Below are 24,260 nucleotides of genomic sequence, written 5' to 3'. Positions count from 1 at the left end.
GTGGGATCAGAGATATAAGCAAGTGGGTGGGGTCCCCGCTGACTTGAGGATTCCTCAAGGAAGCACGCAGGAGGTACTGGGTATGGGGGCCCCCAGGTCCGACAGCCCAGGCCCTGAGCTGTCATTTATGTTTCAGGCCAGAGGAGGGGGATCTCAACACTCCAGGTACCCACCCCCTGCGTACACATCTTGTCCCGTCTCACGTGTCATCCAGCCTACTTGGGGTTTCTGTGTAGAGGGCCACTGCCTCCACAGAAAAGCACTGGCAGCAGCAAAGCCTTTTACGATCAGCGTATTTTTGCCCTCAAGATCTCACTTAGCGACAGCCCCGCACTCCTTCCAATTTCCCTGATGGGTTTTAAGCTGCAGTGCGAGCAGGAGATGAGCTTTCTGTCTGGGGAAGACAGGATTCCAGTTAGGGCAGTGCTGATGATAAAGGACCGTTTAATATGTGAGATAAGCAGAGCAAGCGTTGGAACTTTCCGTTTTTATGAATGGCTTGCTGTAATTTCCTTGACTTCAGAAACATTCTTGCGTTTGGGATGTAGGAAAGTTGAAGTCCTGGGCCAAAACTGAGAAGGACGCAAGACTTCACCATCGCACTTGTCTTCCGGCCAATGTGCCACCTTCAGGGAGTCTGATGGCTTAGTTTCTGGTTTCTGGAAAGGCTTTGCAGACACTTCTAGTTCTGTGCTACTTTTGGCCATGGTCTTATCTGTACCCATCATAGGAGCAGTCATACACAGCATAGAACGCCGTCTTCTTGATCTATTTTTGTTGTTGTTGTCGTTGGCTCTTTGTGCTGTCTTTCCTAGAGGGAGCAATCTTAGCGTATTTGCCCAATGTGGGAAAAGTACTTTGATTTACCGTGAACTTCGGTGACATGCCAGTACCTTGCACATGTGGCTTCAACATTCTGGAAGTTGGGTTGCCAGTTGGCCACGGCTGGTTCCTGTCCCACTGAGGTAGGCAGATTAATGGCCCCCAAAAACGTCTGCACCCTACTCCCAGAGCCTGTGAGCACGTTGAGCTACGTGGCAGAGGGAGACTTTAAGGCTGCAGATGAGGTAAGGTTGCTCATTAGACCCAAACCCATTGTTGTCAATTCTGACTCGTATCGACCCCACAGGACTCATAACCGCCCCATAGGGTTTGCAAAGCTGTGAATCTTTACGGAAGCAGACTGCCACAGCTTTCTCTTATGGAGGGGCTGTTGGGTTTGAACTAACGACCTTTTGGTTAGTGGGCGAGCACTTAACCACTGTGCCACCAGGGCTCATTTCATTAAAACCTTAGCTGACCTTAAAGTGGCAAGGTCATCCTGGATTGTCTGGGTGGGCTTAGGAGTGGAAGAGGGAGGCAGAAGAGGACGTCAGGGCCGGTGCCACAGTGTGAAGACTCTGCCGGCCACTGCAGGTTTTGAGGAGGGGAGGGGCCGAGTGTCCAAGAGAGACCTGAAGACGCAGACTGCTGGGTCTGAAGATGGAGGAAGGGGCCACCAGCCAAGGACTGGAGGTGGCCCCCAGAGGCTGGAAAAGGCCCGGGGCTGGATTCTCCCGTCGCCTCCAGAGGGAACACAGCCCTGCCGAAGCCTTGATGTTGGCCCAGGGAGACCTGTGTTAGATTTCCAACCTCCAGAACTATCAGGTAAAAAAATGTCGTGTTTTCATACGAAGTTGGTGGTAACTTGTCACAGCAGCCACAGAAAACAGCTGTTTCTGTTTCCTGCGGCTGTCAGAAAAACTACCACCAACTGGAGGGCTTAAAACAGCACAAATGTAGGGCCTCAGGGTTCTGGAGGCCTGGAGTCTGAATTAAGGTGTCAGCAGCGCCAGGCTCCCGACGAGGGCTCCAGGGCAGCCTTCCTTGCCTCCTCCAGGTCCTGGTGGCTCCCAGCAGTCCTGGTCTTGATTGGCTTGTAACTATACCACACCAACCTCCGCTGGTCTCCACATGGTGGTCTTCCTGGTATCTGTGTCTACATCTCCCTCTTCTAAGGACACCGGTCACACTGGATTCTAGGACCTGCTCTGATCTAGTTATGACCTCATTTCAACTGACTTACATCTGCAAAGACCCTATTCCCAAATAAGATCACCACTGCAGGTTCCAGGTGGATATGAATTTTAGGGGGACACAATTCAACCCAGTAGCCCAGCCACTGACTTCCCTCCTGGGACAAGTCCTAACGGGGGTCTATAACGAGGAGCTTATGCCTAACCAATCTCACACGTCCACGTCTGACTGGGTCCCCTCTGTCCCCCTCTCCTTTGTGGCCTCTGTGTTTCTGTTAGGCTTCTGCTGACAGGGTGAGGACACAGACAAGTGTCTCCCTGAATGGTGTCCGGCACAGGTGGGTCCTCTTCCAGGCCCAGGACCCTGCTCCACGGTAGGTGCCGATAAAGCACCTGCTAGCCCAGCTCAGCCTTCAGTGACTCCAGAGCCCAGTCTCCACCCCAGGCATCGAGGCTGTGTTAGAATCCCGCATACCCACAACATTAATAGTCACTTTACACAGATGCTGGACTGCCCTAAGCAGCTTATTTTCATTTCTCCATTCTTAAAAAAGTCAATGCTTCTGCTGACCCCACATCGACCCCCAGCTACCATTCCCATCTCCGACTCCCTCCAGGGCAATGTTCCTCCAGTTATTGGTGCTCTGGCTCCACCTTCTCTCCTAACCAGCTGGGTGCCACCTCTCTAGTCACACTCCACCACGCCCTCGGAACAGAGAGCCTGGGCCCCTCGCACCCCCCGTGTCACGGAGACCATACAGAGCTTCCTGCACTCTTCACTCAGCAGGAGCATCCCACAGGGCTGGCCTCTCCCTGCTCCCAGAGACGCCTCCTTCCATCGGCTTCCAAGACACCTCCGCTCCTTGACCTGCAACGTCAGGGTCCCAGCTCGCTCAACACCCACGTCCTCGCTGAGCTCTCTAGCTTCAGACTTCAACAGCGTCTCTCTGCTGAGCGCGCCAGACTTACGCCTCCCCAGCCAATGTCTGACCAGTCACACACAGGAGCCCTGGTAGTGCAGTGGTTAAGAGCTCGGTTGCTAACTAAAAGGCCGGCAGTTTGAATCCACCAGCTGCTCTTTGGAAACCCTATGGGGCAATTCTACTGTCTTGTAGGGTCGCTATGAGTTGGAATTGACTTGAAAGCAATGAGTTTGAGTCACGTAGAAGCCCCCTTTTCACTTCTGTCTGGGGAAGTGCTTTAGGTCCAGGCAGTGTTCGTAGGCTGATGAGAAGTAACTGATTAATGGGTGGGGTGCTCCACGCAGACAGCCATGAGGAGGGTTAGCACACTGATCAAAGGCAGTGATTCACAGGGCAGCTCTGACTGCGTCAGAGAAGCTGGGGACACAGAGCCACTGAAGTGAAAACCCCACCCATCTTTTATCTCCAGTGGAAATGAGCAAATTCTGATTTCTGATGTCATTAGCCACCTTCATATTGTTTGGCTGCTTTTTTCTTTTCTTGCCTTTATAATTCATGCTTTTCATTTGTTCAATATATTCTAGTCCAACAAAGCATCCTTTTGGTATTATTTCCCTTAAAAAGAACTGTTTCCAAAAGAGGAAGGTGCTATACTCAACATTTAGACAGCATCTACTTAAGTGACTTCATTGTATTTGAAAATTCCCCCCAAATGACTTGGTCTGTTTTAACAATACTGAACCACTTTGTGGCGCACAGCAATTTCACTTCGTTACAGTACTTCGCTTTCCTTAACGGGGCTTGATTTCCAAGTGACCAAGTAAGACCATCTGGGAATACTGAAGATCATCCATTTTTTATGACCTGGAATTTAGAAGCGACCAGAGATTTGTAAGGGCTAATGCAATCTGGAAATGATTCGATGTTTTAAAACTTTACCATGGGAGTGTAACTAATGCCTGCCTCAGTTTACAGGGGAAAGGGCAGCTCAACCTCTGGACGTTAAAGTGACAAGGTGCTCCAAAGTCCCTTCAGCAAGCAGAAAGCAGACGCCACCGCCCTGGACGGCCAGCGACAGGCCTGATGTGCTCCCGTTTTAAGCCAAACTTCCTCTTTAAACCTACCCGAGACTGCCCTGCCTGACCTCAGTGAGAAGAAAGCTGGTGTGCGTCTTCAGGCAGAGTGAACTAACGTTTGTTTTACGAGGGCCATCAGAGCCGGTTAGGTTAAAGACAGGCAGCGAAGTTTCCAGGGCACACACATATGCCAGGACAGCCTACTGGCTTTTTGTATTTATACACTGTTACTCTTTACTGCCACAGCGTGAACTCAGGTCATGACCCACCAAAACTCCGCTGAAATATTAAAAGGCTGTTACCCTGATCACTTTGTCAATCGTTCCACTAATTTCCAGAATTTTCCTTATGACCATCAAGGGTCTATTCCGCTATATCCCCAATTGGTGAGGCAAGTCAGTACCTCCTCCCAGCTGCGCCCCTACCCCCGGCACTGGAGAGGGGGGTAGCGGAGGAGGAAGAGGAGGACGAGAGCGAACACGGTCTTGCATCCGTACCTTCCATCCCACCCAGAGCACCCGCACTGCAGTGCACACAGGAAAGGACTTTAGGGTTCTCCAAATGCAATCTTTTTTTTTTTTCCTTTCCTTATAAATTCCTTATCAGAAACTCTAGCCCCCTAGGGCTTCCAGGGAGCAGCTGGTAGATTCAAACTGCAGACCTTTTTTTGGTTAGCAGACAAGCTCCTAACCACCAGGCTACCAGGGCTCCTTTAAATTTTTTACCAAGAAAATCTACTTTTTAACAACAGTGGTTAATGGTTTTAACTTGCACTATATCCTGAAGACATCAACTGTATCTGGGAGGACAATGTACTACGAACACTGCTTTTCAACCCTTTTTATTTAATTGTAAACCCAAGGCACGCCTCCACCCAAACAGAACCAGTGATACAGGGCTTCTGCCTTCAACTGAGCTCAACTCTCCTGGCAAGATTTAGTTGTGTTTTTCTATACTTGTATTACAAAAACACAATGGGTGGCCTTCTTACTGTCCTTTAGTATGGATAGGTTAAGATCACTACCTTAGAGAATCAAAGAGCTGGGGTCAGGTGCAGGTATCTCAACAGCAGTTCCTGACTCGGGCCATATTAGACCTTCAGCAGGATAGGTCAGACCCTCCTCTGTCCAGGTGTGAATGCCACATCAGCAAGGATGCTGGACAAACCACGCAAAGGGCTACTAATGGGTCTCAGGTTTTAGGCGTTTTTATAATAACTCAGTTATACCAAAAACACATCAAGAAATATAGAATAGTTTATTTAACACAATTAGAACTTCCAGACACATGTAAATAACAAAAGCCGATGACTAGTCAAACAGTTCAAGTCCACATTTAACACTTTGAATTGTTTTTAACCACAATGGCTAATTCTGCGCAAAACAATGTTCTCCTTACGGACCCTCCATTATCCGTCTTTAGTCTCAACGGGACCCAAATGAACTGACTAGGTAAGGTTTAAAATGGTTGCAAGTTGTTTAGGTTGCTCTGTAGCTTCAGATAGGCTACAAGGTCTTAAATATTTCTCTTGATGCTTGTTCTTACTTTGAAAAGAAAAACAATGTCAATTGTTTATTTTTTGAAGCAGCAGGTAATTGCGACCGGCCTGAACCAAAGAACTTGGCAAGGGCAAGATGTGTGGCATGTGAACGAAGCCATAAATGTAACCTTTGTATATAATCTTTGCAACATCTGAGCATGTTTTTACCTTAAAAAAATTCTCCCATCCCTCAACATGTTTATTAATTTACAAAGAGAGACAGAGACCATAAGGTTTGTGGAAGGAAATAGCAGTGTTTGTTTAAAAAACTGGTATGCCGACCAATGTACGTGTAGTTTCCAAAGTCTCTGTAATCTGAATTTGTGGCTTTTAAAAGGAAAGAAGAACAGTCTAGGATCAACCTAGGGACTTCAAATGATGAGGAGTGTACTTAAGGCCTGCACCTGACCCCCTGGGGGCACCTGTCCCCCGCCACACCTATCCCCCAGCACAGCGTAACAGCAGATGAGCCATAGTAAGGCACTTACCTAGTTTATTGGGGTAGAAGGAGAAATTAATTCAGTAACATGCAAGTGTTCACACAGTCAGACATTTCCCGGCACACGAAGCCGGCCTGTCCTCAGTGCACTCAGCCGTCAGGTGTCCACACACCGTCCAGTCAATGAAATTTCCACTTCTCGAGCGTCAGGCCCTCCCACCAGCAGGCACGCCATTGGCTCTGGAGCGCTGACGGTCATATTTCACAGAAACAATAAGGAAAAGCAGGAGGGTAGCTCCTTGAATAGCCGCCAGAAGAAAAAAGTAATAGTTCAAGTAACAGCTGTTAATATTACCTGGAGAAAAAGGACAGAAAAAGATGCAAGTCAGCTACATTTAGAGACATCTTGAAAGGTTTCACTGTTTAATCTGGTTCCCACTAAAAAGTCAGGGTGACTGTTATCTGAGGCCATAAAAAAGAAAACAGTCACGTTTCTGTAATTCGCTACTCCGAAGTCAGCTGAGCACGTGACGTGGGCTGGGTCTGGTGCTCTCAATCAATCCCTCGGCTCCTTATGGCGCATTGACACTCACCCTACAGACACACGGCAACCCCACTGCAGTGAGTAGCAGAGAGATGGAGCACGCAGAGTCAGATCACCTCAGCCTGGGGTTGTGTGGGGTATTCAGAACTGACCCATCACAGGAGACCCCACCACCCTGGACCTCAGGGTCCTTTTCATAGCCAGAAGGATAACTGTCTATAAAAGTGGCAAACATCAGGGTTTGCATGTTTAGTGAGACATGCTCTGGGGCCCCAAAGTCATGCGTGCGTCTCTGCCCACACACATGTACAGAACGCTCACAGCAGCTGAATTCACAAGAGCCCCCGAGTGGAAACCACACAAACGTCTACTGACGGCAGAACAGGTGAACGCTGCTCAGAAATAGAGGACGACAAACTCCTGGGGAGGGTCTCCCAGACGTGGTGAGGAGAGGGACGAACACAGCAGAGCACACACTGCACACGCCATTCACACCAAGACTGAGCACAGCAACGCTCCCCAGACCAGCGCTTCTCTTTACAAAGAAAGGACGCGGGGAGCCTGCCAATGTCCTGTCTTTGATCGGGGCCAAAACCTTAGCAAGTTGTGCACTCGACGTTATGGTACTTTACAGTATGAAGGCCGGACCGAACTTAAGGGATGGGAATAATAAAGATGGAAAAAAAGCAAGCTTGCTGAGAGGACAGGCCAGAAACAATGAAATAAAAATTCCCCCAACTTTACGGAAGTGATTTCATGTGTCACACAGCCTGCTTCCTCCTGTTCTGGTGTCTGACTCGATTCTGGAAGGAAGGCATAGGAGACCTGCGGGGCCCAGGACAGTGCAGAGTGTGCAGGGACACGTGACAGGTGGGACCTGCCTTCGGATCTGCTGCACCTCTGAGAAGCCAGGACTTTGAGGGGCGGCCCCCCACCAGGCCTCACCCTCTCCCTAAATCAGCACTCCTGAATGTTTAGGTTCACCTGCCTTTGACAGCAGTCGAGCCCTAAGTTGGGGAGCAGCTGTTTGTTGGGGTGTGCCTGCTGTGGGTCTCCCCTTTGCACTCTATCTCGGATGGGACCCCAGGGGCTGTGAGAACTAACGACTTTAACCCCGCTCACTGGGGTGAGAATGGGAAGAAGCTGTCGGACGCAAATAGAGCTCACAGTTTGGGGCTGGCTTGGAACACACTGCACAGTGTTGGCCTTCCAGGAAATTGACGTCAGCCAACAGAACCCAGGTTCAACCCTTGTACATGTGCGCTAAATGTATAAACGTTGAAGACTAACCCCACAATGGAAAAAGAAAAAACCCTCAGGAAATAAATTATGAATGTTAAGTAAACTGGGGATATTTATTGGTAAAGAGGGCATTAAGCTGACTGAAAAACATAATGACAAAAACCAATCAATCCTTCATGATGCATTTAAAATAAAACAGAACCCAAGTCTTCAGAACTACAGAGCTGTGGTCTCCTCACCAAGCTTTTCTTTGGCGGAGGTCTGCCCATGTACTAGTGGCTTGTGTGACACCCGGGGCCCACAAGAATTCTCAGGGCTCACTGAGGCCCTGGACCTTATTCCACATCCTAGAGGGGACCGAGGGTGATGACGAAGCCAGCAGACCAGGTCACTCCTCAAAGGCCTGGCGCTGAGCCTGCCACAGACACAGCTCTAACAGGTGCCTGGGGGGAAGCAGGGAACGGTGAAAGTTACCCAGAAACTCACTACCATTAGGACAGGAACCTAAAGCTTCTCACAGACAAGCTTTCAGAGTTCTGCCATTTCTAGAGAAAAATCCCTAAACTTCCATCAGATTTTCAAGGGGATTTACATCCTAAACATGGCTGAGCAGCACCAGACCATAGCAAACGCAACGCAGTTACACGGTAAAAAGTACTTTAACCTATTTCCCCACAGGTAAAATATTACCTTCATCTCCTGGATCCCTTTTAAAAAACTATCACAATTCTAGAGACAGTGATTCTGTCCGACACCCAAGACACCACCTACTGGTGCCAGCTGTCAGACCCCATGGTGACATTTTGTTTAAAGAAAAAAAGCAACTTATTATCTATCATTTCCTTTTTAATATCAGAAGTTAGAAGGTACTGCCAGAAAAATTAAAAAAAAGAAAACCCAGTTAAATAAAGGGAAACTGACATGGATTTCTTTTCCTTATAAAAACAGCACTGAACCGACAGGGAAGAAGCCATCTGTGACTCAAGGACTCCCAGGTAAACAGCCGTCACGGCAGCAGCTGGGGCCTGGGAGGCCAGGGAGGCCCGGCACCAGGCATCAGGGGGCACGAGGCACAGTCGCATCAGCCTCAGGGCCGGGCCTGTCTAGGTGAAAGCCGCTCCATTCCCTCCCACACACTCAGGAGCAGCCCGAGTGCCGCTCTCCCTCCCGGCCACCTTCAGAGTGGACACCTGCTCTTACCAAAGTCTGCGTGGCTGCTCATCCACCCGATGGCTTTGATGGACACCAGGGCCAGGAGTCCGGAGCCCACGAAGGACCCGACGCCGGAGAAGAAGAAGAAGAAGCCCATGATGGCACTCTGCATGGACTTGGGGGCGGCCGAGTACGCAAACTCCAGACCTACAGAAAGGAGGGTCAGAGGCCGGGCTGTAAAAGGAAAGCTGACGCACCTCCCAGGCTCCCACCCGACCTGGCACCAGGAGCACAGGGTTCAAGCCAGGGCCGTAGAGCTTCCTTCAGTGCACAAAACTCCCTTCTCTGTTCTGAGGGTCCTACTTCACGAGGTCAAGAAATAATGGTTTTGAGCTGGCTGCTTAGTCACTATGACAGTTTCTAAAATACAAACAGGTCAGTGAAGCAGAAACTTAACCTCTTGGTCTCGAACTTAATGGTAACATTTGATTTCTTGGATCTTAGATTTTTTTGTCCCTCATGGAATGAAGGAGAATGAAGAAGCAAAGTTTTCCTACACTCTCAGGTCACGAGACTTTAAAAACAAAGAATACATTCAGACTAAAACGGGGAATCTGCTTATGAACCCTATTTCAAAGGTGGCATTTTTTAAAGCCACTTCATCAGTCACATGTATAAATTCAGATTTTCCTAAGAACTAGGCACAAAGGTTTGCAACCGATTCTAAGCACGAGGCCGTTCCGCTGGGCCTTCTTTCCTTTCCCCAATTCATTCGCCAACCCTGCACGAGTTTTCTGAGGCTGGAGGGGGAACCACTGCCTGCCTTCTGCACATCACTACTTCTCCCTTCTCCCTCGCTCCCGCCACTGCAGCGAACACCGTCTGCACCCCAAGGCTGACTGGCTGGCGGGAGAGGCCTGCGGCAACGTGCTCTGCGGGAACAGACTTGACTCTCTAGGTGAACCTGAACTGCAATCACGGAGAGCGGTGGTCCCAGTCCGCATGAGCAGGCTCAGCCCCACCAACCGCCCACCAGGACTTTATGCTTTCTTCTCTCTCCTATGCTCATTGATGAATTTTCATGAAAATATCTTCAGAAAAATGTTCTTATACCAAGAGAGGAGAACCTTAGCCACAGTACTACTATTCATTTTCTGAGCCAGAACCGCCAGCCTGAAATGCAAAGTACTATGCTATTTCTGTCTCGCCACGTTCTGACAGGACCCTAAATCCTGCAGGTGTTTGTTACGTCACGAGCAGACTCACAGACACCGCCGACACAGTAAAGAGCCCTCACCTGCTATACTTGCGAATATCTCGCTGATCCCAATCAGCACGTACTGGGGGACCTGCCACCATATAGGCAGGTCGGCCGCGTAATACACAACTTTCCCGATGGTCTGGTTGATGGTCTTCTCCTTCACGAGGTCCAGCCGCTTGCTTTCCAGAATTCCTAGGATTCATGACAAATAGGGTGGTGTAGCATTTATTTCTTACCATTTGCAATTAAACTAAAAACCTAGATGTTTGCTATGAAGATGCCTATCAAGTCTTCTGAAGAATACCGGAATGGGTAATGCCCAACCAACAGCTCCCTCCCAGGACCCAGACACCCATGGAGTCTCCGAGCTTTCAGCTTCTAACATAGATTACTAGAGAGTACAGACCGTACGGCTATTCCGTGTGGGCCTTCTACAGTGTATACCACGGGGTGCTCCACATGTTAAATTTCTACAATGTACACCACCGGGTGCTCCATACGTTAAATTTCTACAATGTATACCACGGGGTGCTCCACACTGAGTTTCTACAGTGTATACCACGGGGTGCTCCACATGTTAAATTTCTACAATGTATACCATGGGGTGCTCCACATGTTAAATTTCTACAGTGTATACCACCGGGTGCTCCATATGTTAAATTTCTACAGTGTATACCACGGGGTGCTCCATATGTTACATTTCTACAGTGTATACCACCGGGTGCTCCATATGTTACATTTCTACAGTGTATACCATGGGGTGCTCCATATGTTACATTTCTACAGTGTATACCACGGGGTTGCTCCATATGTTACATTTCTACAGTGAATACCACGGGGTGGTCCACATGTTACATTTCTACAGTGTATACCATGGGGTGCTCCATATGTTACATTTCTACAGTGTATACCATGGGGTGCTCCATATGTTACATTTCTACAGTGTATACCACGGGGTTGCTCCATATGTTACATTTCTACAGTGAATACCACGGGGTGGTCCATATGTTAAATTTCTACAGTGTATACCACCGGGTGCTCCATATGTTAAATTTCTACAGTGTATACCACGGGGTTGCTCCATATGTTACATTTCTACAATGAATACCACGGGGTGGTCCATATGTTAAATTTCTACAGTGTATACCACCGGGTGCTCCATATGTTAAATTTCTACAGTGTATACCACGGGGTTGCTCCATATGTCACATTTCTACAGTGAATACCACGGGGTGGTCCATATGTTAAATTTCTACAGTGTATACCACCGGGTGCTCCAAATGTTACATTTCTACAGTGTATACCACGGGGTTGCTCCATATGTTACATTTCTACAGTGTATACCACCGGGTGCTCCATATGTTACATTTCTATAGCGTATACCACGGGGTTGCTCCATATGTTACATTTCTACAGTGTATACCACCGGGTGCTCCATATGTTACATTTCTACAGTGTATACCACAGGGTTGCTCCATATGTTACATTTCTACAGTGTATACCACGGGGTGCTCCATATGTTACATTTCTACAGTGTATACCACCGGGTGCTCCATATGTTACATTTCTACAGTGTATACCACCGGGTGCTCCATATGTTACATTTCTACAGTGTATACCACCGGGTGCTCCATATGTTACATTTCTACAGTGTATACCACCGGGTGCTCCATATGTTACATTTCTACAGTGTATACCACCGGGTGCTCCATACGTTACATTTCTACAGTGTATACCACGGGGTTGCTCCACATGTTAAATTTAAATTTCTATAGTGTATACCGCCGGATGCTCCATATGTTACATTTCTACAGTGTATACCACCGGGTGCTCCATATGTTACATTTCTACAGTGTATACCACCGGGTGCTCCATATGTTACATTTCTACAGTGTATACCACCGGGTGCTCCATATGTTACATTTCTACAGTATACCACGGGGTGCTCCATATGTTAAATTTCTACAATGTATACCACGGGGTGCTCCGTACGTTAAATTCAACAGCAGGCCCAATGCAGGGATTACAAAGCTGTAACTTTGCCCAATTCCACCCAAGGCTTCCAAACAGTTTGAAGACTCTGCACTTCTACCAAGTTCCCAGGCGATGCTAACGCTGGTGGTTATGGACAAATTCTGAGAACCACTAGAAAGGCAGTGGAGTTCTCAAGATATACATAAGAATCACCTGGGGGATCTTGTTAAAATGCAGATTCCGATTCAGTTTATCTGGGGTGGAAATCCAAATTCTCAGCAGGGGCTCAAACCCAAAAACTGTTCATGTTATGAAATGAAAATACTGTTTTAAATTACTCGTATCAAAAATGAAATCAAAACTAGTTTCAAAACTTTTGGAAAACAAAACATTACAATGAATCAAAACATATGACAGTTGGGGGGAAAAAAAAGTTGGCCAAAGCAGCAGTAACAGGTAAATTTAAAGTATTAAATGTTTTTCGTTACTAAACAGGAAAGAATAAAAGTGAGTAAAGGATTTAACTCCAGAAATGAGAAGGAAAATCACGAAACTAACTCAAGAAAAAAATACATAAATGCATGAAAGTAGAAATGAGGGTGGGAACATACTATAGATTCACTTACAAGACTTTTTATTTCTACGCTAATAATTTTTCTAAAAACTCAATAAAATGATTGGCTTACAGGGACATTTTAAAAAAAAAAGCTTAAATGACTCAAGAGAAAACAGTATCTGTATAAAATCTGGGAAAAGGTGAAAAGTTATCAAATTCCCTCAAGAATCCCTCAGATGATTTTCGAATACATGGAATTTTCTGGGAACGGACAGATAAATTTCATCCTACTGAAAAGTTAACCATCTCCTTTTATGACGCTACGCAGCCCTGATACCGACACCTGACAAACACAACCACAGATCAGTGCCAACTGTGGACACAGATGCCCACGCACTAAATAAAACAGCAACGGCTACAGGTCAAATGATCATGTTCAGCTCTCTTTCAACAAGCAGGATTTATTCCAGAAATGGAGGAACGGTTAAATATTCAAAAATGAATATAACAACATCAATGACAAAAGGGGGGGGGCATGTAATCCTCTCGGGTACAAAAAGATACTGAGAAAAACTCAACGCTCATTCCTGCCAAAAGCACTCAGTAAACCTGAAATGAAGGTGATACATTTAACACCATCAGGGACATCTACTTTAACCTAGCAGGCACTGTGAGTTTAACCTTGACAGGGTGGAGCTGCTACAGGCCCTGCCGTTAAAGTCAGGGGTGAGACAGAGGCGCCCATCACTAACAGTCAACAGCTTTCCAGAAATTCTACCCACGCTGTCAGAGAGCGAGCAAGTGAGAAAACGAGAGAAACGTAGTTATCATTAAGGCAGCAAAATAAACTCTTATCTGAAGCCAATGAGTGGCCATTTGAAAATAACTCGTTGAAACTCAACATTTACTCAAATTTAGTAAACTCCCGTATACAAAAACCAAAACCAAATCTTTTGCTGCTGAGTTGATTCGAACCCATTGCGACTTTACAGGGCAGAGTAGAACTGCCCCATAGGGTTTCCAAGAAGAGGCTGGTGGATTCAAACTGCTGACCTTCTGGTTAGCAGCCGAGTTGTTAACCACTGTGCTGCCAGGGCTCCAGTCCCATATATGAACCACCAAAAATATATAAAATCGTTAGGAATAAGCCTAACGAAACGTACAGGACCTAAATAAAAAAATGTACAAGACTTTGTAAGGTATCATAGATAAAATTAAAAGGAAAATAAAAAGTGAGAAAAATATTCCTAAGTTTGAAATCTTCATATAGATCAAAATGCACGTATGTATACGTTCATAGACATACATGTATACATAAGGGCTGTGCACATATGTGTACACGTACATGTATACACAAGGATGCATACAAACAATGTAAGACGGATAAACTGGCATCAGCCATCGTATCTAATGAGAGAACTGGTTTACAAAGAAATCATAGTGTATTCAAAAACTGATTAGTTGCTAAAAGTCATATTTAAATTGGAATTACTGATGTGAAAAACATTAAGCATACAAAAAACAACAGGCTGCATATTAGTTTGTTCCATTTCTCTTGGAAAAAACCAAAACAACGTAGCTACACATAGAACGTGTTCCAGGAGGCCGTAAAACAGCTGCAGTGGTCGTCTCAGGACGGCACCGCTGAAGATACATCTATCTGTACTTCTCTAAATGACCACAGATGGGGTGTGTCTTAACAGTTTTTACAACGGGCTGCAGATCAGTGGTGTTTCACTCTGAGGAAAGCTGTGCCCTCTTCCCAGAAGAAGGAACTCAGAGGAATCCGCCCCCACCTCAGGTCCATCGCCGCCCTGAAGGCCACGAACAGGCCGTGCTTCAAGCTGCTGGGTAAGAGAGCGCCGTCCCACGCACAGAAGATGGGAAAAGCGTGACCTCAGATTCAAGGGATCCAGGACCACAGACCTGAGGCGATGGGTGGGAGCCTGTTCCTTTCCTGGAAGGCAATTACGCAACAGATACCACAATCCTGAAAAGGACGTAACGCGTATGCTTCCAGGAGTTTACCAGCGTTAAGTACGGAATTTCACTGCAGTGATTACTACGACAGTGGAAGCTAGAAACCTTAAATGAATACCCGACAGTACAGGATTGCACACAAATGTCTGACACGGGAAGGTAGTCATGGCACATTAGGTTAAAAAAAAAAAAAGGTCACGAAGGATAGCGTAAACACAGAGACCGCATTTGCGTCCTTTTATCCTTTTTCACACGTGGTGTTAACAGTGCAGTTCTTTGTGTGTGTGGTATACGCGGGGGACAGCCTCCCCTTAGCTTTTATGATACTTTTGTAGTTTCCTTACATTTTTTTCTTACCCAGGTTCCAATCAAGCTTACACAGTAAAATTTCATTTTTGTAAAAAACAAACGTATATGTATACATGCATACAGACAACCACGATTAGAAGGGTATGTACCAAAGCATCAGGAATGGGCCTCTCAAGAGGAATTACAGTTAATTTTTACTTTCCTCTTCATGTTTCTCAAGCTTCCTTTTCTCTTGTGAGCATCCATTCCTTTAGTAATTTAAAAACAGACCCAATTTTTAAGGGGAAAAAGGAACCTTACAAAGTAATATGCTTCTTTCTCTCTTAGGCTGACCTGAAGAAAGCCCTGGGCGTGCCCGATTCTCACCTGAGAGACTAAAGAAGGAAACAGCACTGGCAGGTTGGCACTAAATGGAGGCTACTGACTTCTTATTGACGAATGCAGTAAGCAACAAGGAAAATTTACTATAAGTGAATGTAAATTACCAGCCATAGTGAAGTTTCTATCACAACGTGGTTTGCTATAATGACTCCAAGTCTCTAGCCAAGGCCCACGGATGTTCCAACTAAAGAACAGGGACCTAAGCTGGGGACAGAGCTGTGTGAAACACGGGCAGCTGGCACTTTTAACAAGTTGTGCTTAAGTCAAATAAGATATTTAAGCTCTTCCAAACTCGTGACAGTTAAGCTCCTTCCTGGTATCTGGTCACTGAGGAAAGAAATCCCCTTTATCAGGTATTTTCTAAGTTGTGAATTTAGATGCCAGCCATCATTATTATCAGCAAGCAACTGCTCAGAAGGCAGCCTGATTTCTGTCAATAAGCACTTGAACTGATCTACCACATGGGGGGATGAGGACCCCTTCCTCGGCATCTGCCCACATCAGGCTGTGTAGAGAGCGGCACCCAGGACTAAGAAGAAACAAGGGCCACCGAAGCCAGGGCTCAAGTACACGACCGGCAGAGATTCTGGCAGGCGCTTTGGAGGCAGGACAGACAGACATGGTCTCCAACACAGTGACCGTCCCTCAGACAGCCCCCCGATGACAGATTCCACTTCACTGAAACCTGCAATTAGAGTCCTGCTGTAATCTAGCACTCATGTGCTCTCGCTCATTTCCCCACTGCCGCAGTGCTGGGCAAGACGCTGGATTATACCGAAAGCACACACTGAAAACTTCATCCAGACACGACCCTGCTGTAATGATCTATCGGACAAGAGAAACTGTCATTGTCTTCTACAATGTCCCCTGCTCTAGAATATAGATTTCTTTAGCCTAGGGACTAATTTCTTTAAATCTACAAAGTGCTATATCAATATGTTCACTTTGGCAACAGCAGATGAAGGCGGCTAGGACACATTGTTCAAAACTACGAAATTCAGCTTCAGCACTGCTTAACATTAAACTCCTCGTAACGGGGTGACACTCAGGGATTCAGGACTTCCGTATTACATGACTGAGCTACTTCACAGTGCAATCGTTCCACAGTACGAATGGAGGAAGAGCTCCAAGGCCGGCTGAGAAGGCCAGCAATACCCCAGCTCTGTCGGCAACGATGACCCACCTGTACCTGGGAACGTAAGAGTACTGAAAACAGGATGGAGTTCCCCAAGAGGCTAATTCCCCTCATCGGTGTTTGAATATCTGGACATTAGTTCTTAACCTTTTGTGGGGGAAAGAAAGGAGGTGCTGGTCATAGACCTGTAACAGTCTGATAAAACCTTCCTCCTCAGGAAAATCTCTGCACAATTTTACATTAAAAAATCAGTGGGTTTAGGGGCACCCTGAAACCTATTAATGGCTGAAACGTGGAATTTTCATCTTTGAGAATTATATAATACCTCTGCTTTTGTGTGGCCTTTTTCACCGTGGTCTGGTAACCCCTACCCAGGTGATTGGGCGGGGCTTTGCAAATCAGGTAATTGTGGCCCACCAAGGAGATTGGTCAGTTTTGTTATCCTGCTAGGCTTCAAAGAGAGCCAACTCCAGAGCAGGAAAAGGATCCCACCACCACCAAAGAAGAAGGGCCAAGAGCGAGATGTGACCTCTGGACGCAGGATACCTGCAACTGAGAAGCTCCTGGAACCAGGAGACCAAGAGACAGAGGAAGAGAGAGACAGACGTAACACTGAAGACGACAAAAAGCAGTGGGAGAGAAATAGCGACAGGTGAGACCGGCAGAAGGTGGCGTGATAGGATTCCTGGCCCAGAGAGTGAGAAAGCCGAGTGCCTTTAAGCAGGAGGCGTACTTGCAGGGTGGGGTGCCTCAGGGTACTTATTAGCAGAGCTAAAAGAGCTTTGTAACACTTGCCCAGGCAGGGCAGAGGCCAAGGGTCAGAGAAAGGTGTGCCTGCAAGTACAGCTAAGAGCCTGTCCTGGTGGAAGAACTGTATCCTGAGTGCCCTTGAATCTGAACTGTAACCTTTTACTTCCCTAACAAACCCCATAATCGTGAGTATTCTCTGTGAGTTCTGCGTGGCCACTGCAATGAATTATTGAACCCAGCAAAGAATTAGAGAGCACTGTGGGAGGAATGGTTGGTGTCAGAACTGGCAGAGATGATGGTGAGACCCCCGCCTCATTGGAGTCAGCCTTAAGCTGTTGATCTTTATTCCTCTTCCCCCTTGTGAAGTTAGAGGAGGTCAGACACCACCCCGGGCCGTTTTCACAACCTCTAATTTATAAAAATGCACCTACTCAATCAATCAATAGTTGGCTAAAATCTAAACCAAAAGTAGAGGACAAGCCTCCTTTGATTCAATTCAAAGGCCTCTTTGAGAGCATGTCGATGTGTTCTAGAAGGAAAATGAAGACAAATCCTTAGGAAAAAAAATCAACCGTGCAAAATAAAAAACTTAGGAAATGATGAAAAATCAACGGTTTAAAGTGACTGAGGTATGTTCTCGTCGAAAGTACACACGTCTTGAATCACACGCTGCACGGTCAGGGACTGATCACCAGGTCCCAAACTACCCACGACTGCTGACACCACTTTGGACCAGCAATGAGCTGGCAATGGCCTCTTACCCGCAGCAAAGGCAGAACACATGACGAAGAACATCCCGACGGCGATCCTTTTTAAGGACGACGGGAGCAGGCCGTTTCTTCTCAAAACGGGGTCCACCAGCTTATCCTTCAGCGGGATCAGGAGGAGGATGAGCACGGCGTCGAACATGGTCAGCCAGGCTGCGGGGAACTGCAAGTCGTAAAAGGCGCAATGAAGCCTGGGCTCCAGGGCTGCGCTCTGAGCCGCACTGATCGGCTAACACACGTCTCAACGAGCCACTCGTTTAAAGCCTGGGTCACTTCTACAAAGTACAACCGCCTAGAAAAACAGCTCCCAGCTTGAAAACACTGGAACCGGGAGAGGGTTTTTACTTCTAAATAGGTTTGCATTTACTCTTCTGTGTTTTAAGGGGAGGCCAAAAAAAAAAAAAAAAAAAAAAGAATCAGGTGAAAATACTAACGTTTAATGGACATCAGTAAGTTAAACCTAGTCAACAGTGTGGCCCATGGAAACATATTCCCTAAAATAAATAGAAATTCATTTCCAATAAGAACTTTCTCAAGCTCATGCTAACTGCTAAAATCTATAAAATACCTACAATTGGCAGAAGAAATCCATTCACTGCGTAACCCCCAAAGGACAATTTTCAGATCATTTCAGCTGTTCTTACCGTATGAGGGGTGGTTGTAATACTTGAAATTTCTGGAATCTTCAGATGAAGACTCTGTAAAACATATGTTGTCTGCATCTGGGTATAAAAAGCACCATCATTATATGCGGACCAACTCCGTCTGTCAAATATTTTAAGCACCTTATCACCCCCAAAGCAGACTCTCTGCGCTGAGACACGATTCCCAGAAAGACGCAGGTTCCCATTGAAAAACAGACATCTTAAAAGTCTACTGGAGACCAACTCTGAAAAAGAACTGCCAGTTGTTCAAATGAGAAGTTCAATGAAAAGGAGGAGCCTACAAAAACCAGAAGCACACCTATTCCGAGCTTCTATCTTAGAAAAGTTTTCCAAATATTTAAAGCAGCCAAACTGAGTGTGTAACTAAAGACAAAAATTCCAAGATCCTAGAAACTCGTAAGACAATGCCCAAGCCCTGTGTACTTCAGCGCTGGCCAAAACAAATACCAGGGTACCATTTCACAGGGAGATAAAGGAAATTAAATCTGTTTGTCACCACTCACTTGAAAATACACTGTCCAGTAAGGTATCAAAGCCAAGAAAACAGGGATAATCTTGACAAGAGCTTTCACGTCTTCCACTTTATCTTCTGGAAACGGCCCTCCTCGAGACATCTTACATGAATCAAACAGACTGTGTTTAGAAGATTGCTGAGAGACGCCAATGCCTTCACTTTGGGAAATAAAATGAAGGAATTAGTTTTCTTCCACCCCCAGAAATCAATTATTTGGTAACAAATTAAGTTTGGAGGTAGGAAACCAGCTCACCATATTGAATTTGCTTTCGGTTCATTCTGTTACTAATTGTACACATCAAATACGGCTACCGAAATTGCTTCTGAACACCACATGACGTCCTATAGCAGCTTACAAAAGGACTTTCCAGGCAAAGTGCGATGGCAGCTGCTGTAACTCTACAGGCGAGAAGGTACGGCAGGACTATGAACCTTGGCTGATCTGAACCTCGGCTCCAGCCCCTGGGCACCAGGCCACTGGCGCCGGGAGAAAAGTCTGCAGGTCCACCTGAGGCTGCCAGCGCTAAGGTCGGCTGCATCACTGAACCAATATTTGAAAAAAAACATTTCCACCGCTTTGTTTTGGTGTTTTAATTAGCTAAGATATCAAATGCCAAGGCCTGACAACCAATAGCAATGTGGTTAAACAAAATCATGCTGGTTTATTTAGCATCAAGTCGCCGGTGTGAACTATGAGAAAGGGTTCTGTTCTGGGAGGCGACGTTCTCTCTCAGGTTAAAGAAGCGCGAGAGGTGCCTGGTGGTACAATGGTTAAAGTACTCAGCTGCCAATCAAAGTGGCAGCAGTTCAAACCCACCAGCTGTTCCTCGTGAGAAAGATGTGGCAGCCTGCTTCTATAAAGATTATAGCCTTGGAAACCCTATGGGGCAATTCTCCTCTGTCCTGTAGTTGCTGAGCCAGAATCGACTGGACAGCAGTGGGCTTGGTTAAAGGGGTTGGCACGATACTCACGAAGTGAGGCAGGGAGTCTCATGTTGCCTGAGAGCAGGTGACACCCGGTGCTTAGTATGTGCCACACCCTGGTCTATGTGCTCACCTGTTCTTCATCACCAGGGCACAGAGAGGGTCTGGAATGTGCTCGAAGTGACAAAGCTAGGAGTCTGGGGCTGGGACGCAGGCCCAGGCAGTGTTGGCTCTGGAACCTGTGCCCCTGAGCACTGTGGACACAGCGCGATGCCCCTTCCCCAGGCACACTCGAGCCACCCATCAGCCGTGGCACCTGGCTCTTGCACTAGCAAGTGCCCTTTACCCCGTGTGGGTCTGCTTCACTGTTTTCACTATTTATAAAGTGAAGGGGTCTGACTAGACAGCTCCAAGGCCTTTTCCAGCTGCAAAATGCTCTAGTGGAAGAAAATGCTCTAAGGTTCTTAGAGGTAAAATAAGAAAAAAAAAAGAATTAATTTCACACTTTTCTGAAAAGCCAGAAATACCAGGAGAGACTCACTGCCTTTAAGACCTCTTCCAATCCTGGGACTCAGCTATAAACAGTAACTGTCAGCTTTCTGGTTCATAAACTTCTGCGCCATCGAACTGTTTTAAATTTAAATGCTGAGATTTTTAATCTGGGCTTTCAGGGTGGAGGAAAAACCCACCCCCCCCCCCAAATAGAAAACTGTAACTTAATACTTCAGCTAAATTTTGACCATGAAAACTAAATTCAACAGATAATAACTGAGCACCTTCCACCTGCCTACGCCCGTTACTGGTGCTGGGAATACGCAAGTGAACAAAAAAGACACGGCTCCTGTCCCTACGCAAGGGGTATAGGCTAGAGGTGAAATAAACGGGTCTTGTCCTTACGTAAGGGGTGTAGGCTAGAGGGGAAAATAAATGGGTCTTGTCCCTACATAAGGGGTGTAGGCTAGTGGGGGAAATAAACAGGTCTTGTCCTCACATAAGGTGTAGGCTAGTAGGGAAATAAACGGGAAAAACACATTCAAAGGTGAAGCTCTAAATTCCAGAACTCTAAATCAGTTGTACCTTTATATGAGAACACTCATAGCTTTGTCAAGGTTTATTTCTCCCCTCAAAAAAGAAATTTAAAGTCCTTGTATGCCTAACACATTACACTATCAATGAGTTACTATCTCCCACTGAATGTGTGTGTCTCTAAAAACATTTGAAAACTATCTTCATACAAAGTTCATTCACACAGGTTACCAGTTACACTGCTTTTATGTTGTTAAAATGTTTTAAAAACTGCTAAGTCAACGCACATCAAAAACTCCACCTTGTCCGTACACATTGTGTGTGTGGTTCTGCAAGAGACCAGGGCCCAGCATGGAGCATGGTCACACACAACACTGCAATACAGAGAACTTACTGCTCCTCCCCGAGAAAGCCTATGTTCTCAAGCTTCAAAAGCCTGTGCCCTGGGGACTGTCTGAAGGGCTCTCTGCGCACGTGTGTAACTCCCTCCCAGGAAGGGGACTGTCTGAAGGGCTCTCTGCACACATGTGTAGCTCCCTCCCAGGAAGAGGGCCCAATTGCGCTCACAGATCCTCAACTCACAGAGGAGCCGAAGATCTCCAAAGAGCAGAACTACCTCCACCCGGGTCAGAAGAATGAACACATACACAACGATGTCCCGTTTAAAAACAGCATTAAATCACCTCCAAAACACCGACTGATAGAGGCCAAGAGAAACTGGGACAGGGCCAGATGGAATGAAGTATGTACTTGCTTAGCCCTGGGAAGCCCGTGCCCCTTGGGACATCCTCACAGGGTAACCAACAGGAAGTGGGCTCTTATCATGCCTGGCACTCTACTGAGAGCTCTGCACATCAGCCGTCTCAGGCCCACAGTGACCCTACGACCTGTATCGCATCTTTGCTGCACAGAAGGAAATAGGCCAAATGAGGTCACGAATGTGCCCAAGGACATGAAAGCAGCAGGTAACGAGAGCAACGTTTAAAACTGTGCAGACCATCGGCTTTCTGCGAGCTACTACTTTCCGTGTGTGCTCAAACTTCCCAGAAAAAATCTAAAAGGAGATCAGTTCCTAAGTGAAAGTAATCCCAAAGCCTGTCCCCCACACCACTTCTGCATTAAAATCCAAAAACGTCTACAAAGCAATGCTGTTCTCGCACAGAAATGTCTACCAGGCACCACCCACACACACACTCTGACAACTAAGGAGGTTCCTTCAAAAGGCTGCATTTTGCTAGTGGGCATTTAACCTACAGAGGTCTGGGATCTGAAAGCCTGATTGGTCTGACTAAAACAAGGCCGTGACAAAAGACAAGAGTTTGCTGTCGAGGCAGTGTGCCTTTAATTCTCAACGATTCTTCAGTGTGCTCCCACTTGTATTGTGGAGTCTGGGACCGCTGGAACATCGGACAGGTCAACCAGAATGGTCAGGGAGGAGGTCTGTCAGAGTCCCACACAAGCAGCAGCTCCAGACAGCAGAGATGCTCAGTGTGGAGAAAAGCAGCAGGGCCGCAAAATGACTGATGCGGCTTCATGCCCACCACGTAGAAGGTTTACTCTCTGCTGCTCCAGGGACACCAGTGAGACAGAGGCCGAAAGCCCCAGGAAGCAGATTTGGGGGCTGGTCTGCAGAAGAACATTCCAGTGGTCCGTGCTATCCACCAGTGGCGTGGGCTGCCCTGAGGTGGGAAGCTCCCTGTAGCTGAACGGTCAGGCCTCTATCAAGAATTCCTACATGGATCAAGAACGTCCCCACAGAGGGGCACCAGGGGCGTTTAGGGGTGGTGAGAATATCCTGTATCTTTACTGCAGTGGTGGTTACATTACTGGATAAGTTTGAAAAAAAAATTCACCCAACAAAAATTTATTGCTGAAGCACAGTAAAAATTAAAAAAAAATAAAAAAATAAAAAAATTTCTTGCTGAAAGGAGTAAATTTTACTACATGTAAAGTGTAGCTCCGTAAATAACAACATTTTCCTGAGGTCTCTTGGGGTAAATACTGGACTTTAAATGTGGGCCTTTATCCCTAAAGCAGGAGAGTTCCTGTAAGCAGACGAGCCCTACCTGCATCTCAGCATTCTGCTAGTGTCTTCCTGTCCAGGACGGGCCAGAGTGACCGGGGTAATGGGCTCATGCTGACCTCATCACTGGCCAGCTCAGCGGCACAGGCGACAGCTCACTGTCTGAAGGAGCAGGGAAGTACCTCTCCAAATAAGCAACTGCTTGTTTTTTGATTCAAGAATATTCCATCACTTTTTGAAATTAAAAACAAATGACACAACGTATAGAGCATATATACTGATTCCTCTACCTCATCCACAGGTTTCTAATTTATCATCTGCCCCTGAGAAGCCAGCAGCTTCCTCTTTACCAGAAGCTCGATGTAGAAGTTAAAAACACAAGCTCTGGAATATGGCCATTGCCTTGCCTTTCAAATGGGGTGACAACGCTGCACCTGCCTCCCAGAGCAGGTGGAAGGCTAACGGAGATCAGACTGTTAAGCCACTTAGCTCGGTGCCCAGCACAAACTAAGCACGCAATAAATGAAAGCTGGTAATTAGACTACAGTGGCCAGTAAGTCGTATCTAAATAAAGTGGTGAGAATGAAGCACGTACCCATTGCTACGGCGCTCTCCTATCCGCTTCTGTGGACAGAAGGAATATGCTAGTATCTTGAACACATCTGTGAAAGCACTGCCGTCTGGAGGTTTGGTGATGAAAAAGCTCTGGCCGCAGAAGAAGACCACGAAAGCCACGCCGATGCACGTGGTGGGGATGATGTAGCCGACAACGAAGCTCACATTCTGCTGAATATACGCGATGCCTCCCAATGAAACAATTGCGCCCAAGTTAATGCTCCAATAAAACCAATTAAAAAATCTTCTAGTGGCTTCTGGACCCCGATCTTTAACCTAAAATAATAGGGAAGGGAGGAAAAACAAGACTTGAAAATGTGTGCCAGTCTTCAAGGGAAAAAAAAAAAAACCAAACCACCATCATATAAAAACGAAGTGACTGAAGTTACGGCTGTCTTCAGGCTTTGAAGAAATGCAGCAGCATCAAAACTGTGTTCAGAGATCATTCC

The 24,260-nt window shown here is 46.6% G+C and overlaps 1 protein-coding gene across 3 annotated transcripts in view; it reads right to left on the bottom strand.

The window, feature by feature from the left end:
* SLC15A4 (solute carrier family 15 member 4) overlaps positions 1–24,260 on the bottom strand; it is a 38,525-nt gene that overhangs the window by 6,953 nt on the left and 7,312 nt on the right. Inside the window, exons 2-9 of one of the 3 annotated variants that reach the window (XR_010318542.1) lie at positions 23,792–24,087; positions 19,213–19,381; positions 18,689–18,766; positions 18,039–18,207; positions 10,229–10,384; positions 8,980–9,138; positions 6,043–6,348; positions 3–3,802 (exon numbers count right to left, since the gene is read on the bottom strand). Coding sequence is in view for 1 of the 3 variants with exons in the window: in XM_064272045.1 (XP_064128115.1) it covers positions 6,200–6,348; positions 8,980–9,138; positions 10,229–10,384; positions 18,039–18,207; positions 18,689–18,766; positions 19,213–19,381; positions 23,792–24,087 (1,176 nt within the window). In the remaining 2 variants the exon portion in view is untranslated. Of the gene's footprint in view, positions 1–2; positions 3,803–5,259; positions 6,349–8,979; positions 9,139–10,228; positions 10,385–18,038; positions 18,208–18,688; positions 18,767–19,212; positions 19,382–23,791; positions 24,088–24,260 lie in introns of those variants that run through there. The other 2 variants (XR_010318543.1, XM_064272045.1) reach the window with 2 other exon arrangements.

The sequence above is a fragment of the Loxodonta africana genome, chromosome 19 (assembly GCF_030014295.1).
Source record: "Loxodonta africana isolate mLoxAfr1 chromosome 19, mLoxAfr1.hap2, whole genome shotgun sequence".
NCBI classification, from domain to species: domain Eukaryota; kingdom Metazoa; phylum Chordata; class Mammalia; order Proboscidea; family Elephantidae; genus Loxodonta; species Loxodonta africana.
Note: the sequence above shows the minus strand (reverse complement) of the source record. Positions and strands in the feature narration are given on the sequence as shown.